Raw genomic sequence first — 9,708 nt, 5'->3', positions numbered from 1 at the left:
GGACTGAAGAGATGGAGGCTTCACAGAGCAGCAGTGCAGGGACATCTCTAGAAGGATGGCTTTGATTTAGGCCATCATATGACTGCATGTGTATTGAAGCGCATCTCAATTGAATTTAATTGAATTGAACTGACGTGCATCTCCGTCCTCGCGGCCGCGTGCCACCAAACCACGGCCAGAGAGACGAGCACGACCCACCTGCGGGGGGGGGGGGGTGACGTCATCCTACCGCTGCTCTGCCAGTTTATGCTCCCTTGTCAGATTTTGCTACGTAGTGGTTATGCGCATGCGCATGAAGCCTCTCTTGATCCGCGGTGTAGTAGTGGTGTAAAGTACAGTTCTAGTTAGTGGGAGCATCGTTTGATAGAGGCAACAGAGCGTAACGGTGACCGCCCCCTTTTTGAACAGCTCTGGAACCATGCAACCCTGTCAAAAAGGGCTGCCTTATGTGTTTGGTCTGTAGACCTGTAAACTGCCTCTAGCAAACGATGCTCCCACCACAGAATCACCTTATCACCTTATTTTACACCACTACTCACTCCATGTACACTGTAAGAATATGGGGAGCATATTTTGATACTGTATCAGGGATGCCAACTTTGGGTTTTTGGCCGGAGTGCGACTCTGTAGAATCTTATAATGCTTACAAACGGGGGGGGGGAGAGGTATTAATTACGGGCAGGTGGAGTAGTTGACGGGAGAGGGGGGGGGGGGCAACCCTGCTGTATTATAACGTCTTTATTGGAGATTTCAGGGGTACATTATGTGTATTTTACACCACTTCTACACCGCAAATCAATAGTGTCGTCATGCGCGTGTGCAGAACCACCAGGTAGCAAAATCTGACAAGGGAGCATCATCTGGCAGAACAGCGGCTGTGGAGCTGCAGTCCGGATGGGTCACGTGGGCGGGATAACCTAATCACTTTTCGAGTCAACCAATCAGAACTTTGGAATGACGTATCAAGTCAATCACAGTCAAGAACCAGAGTTAGTCTGGTCCAGAACCAGTTTGTCTGGTCCAGTGCATTTAGGCCTGGAACCAGAGACATCCAGGTGAGCCACGCCTCTGGACCTGGTCCAGCTGGTTGGGTGGTGGTCAGGGTTAGTCACGCCTCTGGACCTGGTCCAGCTGGTTGGGTGGTGGTCAGGGTTAGTCACGCCTCTGGACCTGGTCCAGCTGGTTGGGTGGTGGTCAGGGTTAGCCAAAGGTCTACGGGTTGAGGTTATGGTCAGGTGTTCTGATGTATGAGGTCGGTTGAGCCCGCTATCAAGGTCATGTTGGGTTTTTTATGTATTTTGCAGTACCTCGCAATATGTTGTGCGTTCCTTCGCTTTCTTTTTTGCTTTACTTCGCAAATTATTTTGCGTTACATCACAAACAATGACTCACAATAAATAGGTTTTTAAACACCAAAGACGACGAACTACAACCTCATGTCCCCAGAACGAGCAGGACAAATAACATGAATTCTTCTATAACCTCACTAGACCACACGATATTAAACATTATAACCCCATTGGACCACACATTCATAATGCTAACAACAGTTGTGACTAGTGCATGCTGCTACACATAGCTGTATGGTTCTGAGATAAGTCACACCCTGTAGGCTTCATTACCCCTTTACCATTACCTGGTCAACCACACCCTGTAGGCGCGGCTCCATTACCCCTTTACCATTACCCCTCCACCCATACCAATACAGACTGAGGGTTCAGCTGGGTCCAGGAGACGCTTCATGAACCACCTCAAGAGTGCACATCCATTTACCGTGTCTCTGAATAAACCACATGCTGAACCTTTACCAGTCTTCGAGTCATGCCTAGCCCGAAACCACGATACATGCATTCTCAAAACGAAATTACAATTTGGTTTCCTTCCACAGCGAGAGTGTATCTCCATCCACGTTGGTCAGGCCGGTGTCCAGATTGGCAATGCATGCTGGGAACTCTACTGTCTGGAGCATGGGATCCAGCCAGATGGGCAGATGCCCAGTGATAAAGCTCTGGGAGGCGGGGATGATTCCTTCAACACCTTCTTCAGTGAGACTGGAGCTGGAAAGCACGTCCCCAGAGCTGTGTTTGTAGACCTGGAGCCAACTGTCATTGGTGAGTTCCCCTCTATGTCGCATTGTTTCATTTATTAAATGCTATAAAAATCATTGAGAATGAATGGAACCAAATGTTTGCTGGTTTCAGACGAGGTGCGCTCTGGGATCTACCGCCAGCTGTTCCACCCTGAGCAGCTGATTACTGGTAAGGAGGATGCTGCCAACAACTACGCCCGTGGACACTACACCATCGGCAAGGAGATCATCGACCTGGTGCTGGACAGGGTCCGCAAGCTGGTAAGTATCTCAGTATGAAGAACGATTACCTGTCCCAATTCAAACTGCTGTCCTTGTTTGACCTTGTGCTTTCTTGGTTCCCAGGCCGACCAGTGCACTGGGCTCCAGGGCTTCCTGGTGTTCCACAGCTTTGGAGGTGGCACCGGTTCTGGTTTCACCTCCCTGCTGATGGAGCGCCTATCAGTTGACTATGGCAAGAAGTCCAAACTGGAGTTCTCCATCTACCCAGCTCCCCAGGTCTCCACTGCTGTGGTGGAGCCCTACAACGCCATCCTCACCACCCACACCACCCTAGAGCACTCTGACTGTGCCTTCATGGTCGACAATGAAGCCATCTATGATATTTGCCGTAGGAACCTAGATATTGAGCGTCCTTCCTACACCAACCTCAACAGGCTGATCAGTCAGATTGTGTCCTCCATCACTGCTTCTCTCCGTTTTGATGGTGCTCTTAACGTTGATCTGACAGAGTTCCAGACCAACTTGGTGCCCTATCCCCGTATTCATTTCCCTCTGGCCACCTATGCCCCGGTCATCTCTGCTGAGAAGGCATACCATGAGCAGCTGTCTGTGGGTGAAATCACCAATGCCTGCTTTGAGCCGGCCAATCAGATGGTGAAATGTGACCCACGCCACGGCAAATACATGGCCTGCTGCCTTTTGTACCGTGGTGATGTGGTGCCCAAAGATGTCAATGCTGCCATTGCCTCCATTAAAACCAAACGCTCTATTCAGTTCGTAGACTGGTGCCCAACTGGTTTCAAGGTTGGCATCAACTACCAGCCCCCCACTGTAGTTCCTGGTGGAGATCTGGCCAAGGTCCAGAGGGCAGTATGTATGCTGAGCAACACCACCGCCATCGCAGAGGCCTGGGCTCGTCTTGACCACAAGTTTGATCTGATGTATGCCAAGCGGGCCTTTGTGCACTGGTATGTGGGTGAGGGCATGGAGGAGGGAGAGTTCTCTGAGGCCAGAGAGGACATGGCAGCCCTGGAGAAGGATTATGAGGAGGTGGGAGTCGATTCAGTTGAGGGGGAGGGAGAGGAGGAAGGGGAGGAGTATTAAAAATAGACAAGAATGGTCTGCAAACAGTGCTGCATGCACGTCTCGTTGTTGATCTACAATAAAGGTTGATTTCAATTGGCTTTTGTGTTCTTTTTCATTGACTACAGGTTAAGATAACACAATAAATGTGAAACTTAGGATGGGGGGCTGGAAGAAGAAGAAGAAGCAGTACAGTTTACGTCAACGTGTGGAACCAAATGTTCAAGAAAAATACCAGAAGAATTAAATAATAATTATTGTCATCAAATAAATTGATTGGAATGCATAAAAATCAATCCATATTTTAAATGATTTATCAAACATTAAAAAAACATTAACCTTATTAACCTTGCTAGATAGCATCATGTCAGCAAACCATTAGGGTTTGTCCCACCATAAACCAGCAACATATATCTTAACTAACTTATATCAATGCTTCCTGCCCTCCATCTCATGTGCACTCCAGCGGTGAGACATCTGCACACATCTGCCAAGAAATGAAATGACGAAAGGAGTTCAGGAGTCGAGGTAATCCCTAGTAGCACATAAACCCACAGTAGTGGTGAACCTGTCAGCGCCCAGCACCAACCCTCACATCAATGAAGGAAAAGGAAACATTTATTGGAAAAACTCTGAATTTACAATGTTTGCTTAAAATTGGAACCAGAACAGCAATATTTCAATTTTGGGAAAAACAAAGGAAATCATCACTTCAACTACGGCAAACATTTAAGCAGAGAACCAAATTATAATTAATTTCAAGGTGACTTTTGTTTAAAAGCGTTCACATGGGCACGTAGAAAAATGTATAAAAAGACATTTCATGTTGCTAAAATAGGCAGATCAGATGTTGCTTTGTTTAACGTGCACTAGCCCGGGACGCGGGCGGTCACACCAGCCGGTCCTGCAGTAGAGGACAGTGGGCGACCGCTGCCTGGCGCTCCAGCCTGCTCTGGAACACGGTAGGCCCAGAGCAGGCCGGGGGCGGGCTGCCCTGGGCCTCTGCTGGCAGTAGGTCCTCCTTCAGCGGACGGTAGGCCTTCAGACGCCTGTTGAGATGAAGAGATCAGCTGTTTTAGTTCTACCTTCTATAGTGGATCTTCTAGATGACTAGATCTCTGCACTACCGCTCAAAGGTTTGGGGTCACCCGGACAATCTCATGTTTTCCATGAAAACACCAACTTTTCTAAAATGTAAAACTCACACTTTCATTCAACAGTTTTCAGCTGTGCTAACATAATTGCACATGGGTTTTCTAATCAATTAGCGTTTTAACATGATGCGCTAAACAATGGACCATCAGAACACAGGAGTGATGGTACACCTCTGTACACCTGTGGAGATATCCCATCAGCCCATCATACCAGCTAGTCATTTACCACATTAACAATGTCTAGACTGGATTTCTCATTCATTTAATTATTATCTTCATTGAAAAATTGTTATCTTCATTGAAAAAAACAGTTCATTTCTTTCAAAAATAAGGACGTTTCTAAGTGACCCCTTCTTGGTTTAACATCACAGATGCTGGTCATGCAGACGACGGTTCCTCACCTGTAGGAGAAGGCCACTGTCCCCACGGCCAGCACCACGGCCAGGACCCCCAGCACCATGGCGGCTGCTCTGGTCGGGGACAGGCTGGAGTCTGCGGATCACAACACGGTCACAAAGCCATCTCCTGGTCAAAAGGAAGCTGCAATTGCACAATTCCCAAATGCTGCTTGTGTTCCTGTGTTCCTGGTAGTAGCCATGGTCTCCCAGGCCGTGAAGCTGCTCAGTGCCCGGTTCCTACCCATGTGAACGCTGACTTTAGCGCTGGCCACAGCCAGACTGACGTCGTTGGCCATGGACACGTTAATGCAGTAGACCCCCGAGTTGTTGAAGAAGTGACGAAGCACCAGCTGGCATTCCTGGGTGGGCTCCACCATGTTGCACTCTGTGTGGAGGGGCCTCAGGCACTCTGCGTCCAGGATCACACTGCACACCTCTTTGGGGAGGCTGGAGACAGTTTATACAACGTAGTCAATATATGAAAGGACCGAACCACAACTTACAATGTGTATCATTCTTAACGGTAGCTTCTGTAATTCATTTTCATTTAAAGTTTGAAAGTGCAATGCTGGAGAAATCACCTTCCCCGGCAGGTCACTGTGAGATCTATGACATGCTTTTCAGTTGTCGGCATCAAAGCATTGTCCATGTGCATTATATCGACTTTCTCAATCCCCTCTAAAAAGGAAAATTAGATAAAAGAACAGGTTTTAACAGGAACGGCAGTGTCTCCTTAACATGTGCTATGTTGTTACTGATCAGCGCCGTGTCACTCACCGACCACCTGGATGCCGGTGCAGAAGGAACCGTAGCGGTAGATCACACAGTCCTCGTCCTCAGAGGGCTTGTCTCCGGCGGCGCGCTCAGCCACCACCGCCACCACCGCCTGGCCCGTCAGAGTCTTCCCAGCGCCTGGAGTGGAGAACCAGGGGAGTGGATCTGCTGGATCACCCCCGGTCAGTCAGAGCCCGACCCGCCCTCCCCCCACGACGCACGCCGCCAGCTGTACTCACGGGCGGCGGGCCCCGGCAGGGCCTGGCGTCCGTGGTGCGGCTCCTCGGGGGGGTCCCCCTCCGTGTCAGAGGGAGCAGCGTTCACCTTGAGGGCCTTAGGGGACCCCAGAACCAGGACAGAGCCCAGAACCGGGACAGAGCCCAGCGCTGACACTGTGGGGAACAAGATCACTGATCACCACGGAGACATCACCATCCTCACCTCTCAGATCACTGATCACCACGGAGACATCACCATCCTCACCTCTCAGATCACTGATCACCACGGAGACATCACCATCCTCACCTCTCAGATCACTGATCACCACGGAGACATCACCATCCTCACCTCTCAGATCACTGATCACCACGGAGACATCACCATCCTCACCTCTCAGATCACTGATCACCACGGAGACATCACCATCCTCACCTCTCAGATCACTGATCACCACGGAGACATCACCATCCTCACCTCTCAGATCACTGATCACCACGGAGACATCACCATCCTCACCTCTTAGAGTCGTCCTTTCTTTGATCTCTTTCTCTTTCTTTGTGTCTCTTCTATTTTTAAACCCGGTGGCAAATTGCCTGTAAAGTACTGTACGCACCCTCAATAAATGGCTCTACACCTACATGTTAAAAGTATGGTGAAATGCTGTACATGTTAATAACATGGTGTAATGCTGTACAGGTACATGTTAATAACATGGTGTAATGCGGTACAGGTACATGTTAATAACATGGTGTAATGCGGTACAGATACATGTTAATAACATGGTGTAATGCGGTACAGGTACATGTTAATAACATGGTGTAATGTGGTACAGGTTCATGTGATTATCGTGGTGTAATGCGGTACATGTTAATAACATGGTGTAATGCGGTACATGTTAATAACATGGTGTAATGCGGTACATGTTAATAACATGGTGTAATGCGGTACAGGTTCATGTGATTATCGTGGTGTAATGCGCTACATGTTAATAACATGGTGTAATGTGGTACAGGTTCATGTGATTATCGTGGTGTAATGCGGTACATGTTAATAACATGGTGTAGTCCTCACCTGTGGTGCCCAGGTCGGCGGGGGGCGGGGGGGGCTGCGTGGGTTCGACCGGGGGGTCGCAGGCCTTGTCGGGGATGACGGCCTGGACCACCACCTGGGGCTTGTAGGAGCCGGCCTGGATGTAGGTGTGGGTCACCGTCAGCTCTCTGGAGATCAGGGCCCCGCTCTGGTCCCCAAAGTCCCAGTTGAAGGTGGTGTCGGCGGTGCTCAGGTACCGGCTGGGGTCGTGCAGGGCGATGGTGAAGGCGATGGCCCGGTTCTGGATGAAGCGCAGGTCGCCGGCCACGATGTCGTTCACTTGGTCCAGTGAGACGGCGAAGGGGATCTGGTCTGAGGGACGTACATGTAGACACAGTGGGGGCAGCCGGTCACGTCCACTAAAGGGTCATCTTCACAGAGGAAGGTGAGCAGGACCGTACAGCCTGTATGGACTCAGAGTTGGTTCTCCACTTCCTACATTCTCAGTGCACTACTTGGAGGAGCGGCGAAACCGCCCTTCTAGTATAAATACTTAAACAATCCCTATGTTTGTATGTAAAGCTTATTTTACCAGTGATTGAAAACTGAGTTGAGGCGTAGCCCATAGGGATGAACTTCTGCTTGCTGCGGTAGTGGTAGACGACGATGTCCACGCTGTAGGAGCCCAGGGGGACGCCGGCGGTGTCGATGGTCAGCGAGGAGGACGGGCCGTCCGACACCTGCCAGTACTGACCTAACGGGGAGAAGACAACGTTAGAAACATTTACAGGTTTGCTTTGTGTACACATGAATGGCCTACATACTATGGCAGGGATATCATTATCATCATTCAATTGTGACAATGTAGTGTAGCTGTGTGTGTAGAAGTGCGTTATACTTGTTCACAGAGGCTTAGGGGAAGCAAGTGATCATATTGGGGGTTATATTGTTCAGCCGTTTCATAATAAATCTCCATCACTCCGTCACCATCATTCAGTTACATGAAGGCTAGGAAGGTTTCTGAGAGTAGTAAGAGCTTCCTACCCCACGTCTTCCACACAAACACGTAGCTGGGGTTCTTGTCGTTGTTGAAAGGGTTTCCATCGGGGAACAGCCCCTCTGTCTCAGTGTCCTCTGTCGGATACACAGGCTCAGATTCACCGTACTTTGTACCTGCAATAAATGCAAAAAAACATTGGTTAGACAATTCAATGCTTTGCGTGTGCACTTATGCGTGTGCATGTGTGTGTACATGTGTATGTGTGTTTGAGTGTGTGCGTGTGCATGGGTGTACGTGTGTGCATTGTGTGTGTACGTGTGAGTAGCTTGTACCGTTCACTATACAGTCCTCAGCCCAAACCACCTCTCCGTTGGGTTGAAGCTTCTGGTTGTGTGGGAACTCTAGGTCTATGGTGAAGGTGACTTTGGCTCCAGTCAGAGTAGGAGCGTCGTTTCCCACGTTGAATGTCACTCTTCCACCTGTACAACAGTCAAAACCAGATTCATCGATTTTACAGATCAATAGGTGAACATGTAGCAGTTGGATTTACAATCTTTCCGTTCATACCTTTCCAAGAGTCTTTGTAGCGAGCGTCCCCGTCCTTCCAGATCGGGTACATCTTACTGTTCCACGATGGGTATCTGGTGAAGCGATTTCTGGGCTCTGTGATAATCAAGGTTTCATAAGTAAATAGAATGATATTTATTGAGATTGAGATCTGATCTCATATCTAGAAAGATTTTATCCAAACGATGCACATCCTGGTGTCCCGTTGATTCAAAGGGTTGATCGTCTGCTAGTTCAGTCTATTGTTAAGTTTAAAAATTCCACAGCCTTGAATGCTGCTGACCCAGAAAGCTTCTCAGTGTCGTTAGGACTGTGATCCTGTAAGCTCTTTCAGGTGACCTCCTCTGAGGCAGACAGTGTGAGTGTTGTCTGGGGGAGAGGAAGGGGTTATTCTGGTGAACAGAAAGGGCATTCCGAATGAAACCACTGAAAGGTATGGCCCACTAGAATCCCTCCTCATTTGTACCCTTACTCTTGGCTTTGCAGTTCAATATTTGTTATGGATTATTTGTTGGATCTTAAAGGACAACTAAAATATGTCATAGTTTGTTAAAATTATGATTATGAAATAAATCTGATAAACATGATATCTTCATGGCTAGAGAAAGGAGGGGGAAACACAGGGGCGCATGGGATTTGTTCCCATGTGAACTAGGATCATATGATTGAGATAAGAGTCATCACTTCACCACACAGGGGTCAGATGGTCGTAAGCCTTTCAAGATCATGCTTGGTTGACCATCAATGCCATGGGAAAGGTCCATTCATTTACAAAGAGATCCCATCTCAAATTAATACTTTATATACTTAACTTTGATACCTAACTACATTTCAAATCACCAAACAAATGTTCCAAAATTCAAGAACAAATGTTGGAAAAAAATATTATAAAAAAATAAAAAATGAAATATACATTTTAAGTAGAGCATATTGTACAATTTAGGATGAATGACACAAACAATCCTGTTATAATGTAGGAGGAACATGTAACACATATTCCATTATAGTGATGCAAGAAAAGCAGAGAACTTCAAAAGCATTAAAACACATGCATTGTACTACTACAATGCATCTTTTGTAAAAATGGTGCAGAAGCGGTTATTATCCATACTCACTTGCCACAGTGGTGGAGGCCACGGCCAGCAGCACCAACAACACCAGAGACGTCTGCAT

The 9,708-nt window shown here is 48.0% G+C and overlaps 2 protein-coding genes across 2 annotated transcripts; one reads left to right on the top strand and one right to left on the bottom strand.

The window, feature by feature from the left end:
• Nucleotides 1-1,975: 1,975 nt before the first annotated feature.
• Nucleotides 1,976-3,415, top strand: LOC311359138 (tubulin alpha-1B chain-like; the record flags this gene model as incomplete). The annotated part of the gene is made up of 3 exons (XM_084479100.1): nucleotides 1,976-2,111; nucleotides 2,202-2,350; nucleotides 2,435-3,415. The coding sequence occupies exons 1-3, from the start codon at nucleotides 1,991-1,993 to the stop codon at nucleotides 3,413-3,415; spliced, it is 1,251 nt and encodes a 416-aa protein (XP_084335226.1). The 5' UTR covers nucleotides 1,976-1,990.
• An 868-nt stretch (nucleotides 3,416-4,283) lies between these two features.
• Nucleotides 4,284-9,708, bottom strand: pmelb (premelanosome protein b; the record flags this gene model as incomplete). The annotated part of the gene is made up of 13 exons (XM_084480268.1): nucleotides 4,284-4,443; nucleotides 4,950-5,040; nucleotides 5,188-5,393; nucleotides 5,528-5,624; nucleotides 5,724-5,858; nucleotides 5,960-6,112; nucleotides 6,204-6,424; nucleotides 6,950-7,340; nucleotides 7,561-7,722; nucleotides 8,013-8,141; nucleotides 8,301-8,447; nucleotides 8,536-8,631; nucleotides 9,651-9,708. The coding sequence occupies 13 exons, from the start codon at nucleotides 9,706-9,708 to the stop codon at nucleotides 4,284-4,286; spliced, it is 2,046 nt and encodes a 681-aa protein (XP_084336394.1).

The sequence above is a fragment of the Micromesistius poutassou genome (genome assembly GCF_964030765.1).
Source record: "Micromesistius poutassou genome assembly, chromosome: 15".
NCBI classification, from domain to species: Eukaryota; Metazoa; Chordata; class Actinopteri; order Gadiformes; family Gadidae; genus Micromesistius; species Micromesistius poutassou.
This window is presented reverse-complemented; position numbering and strand designations above follow the sequence as displayed.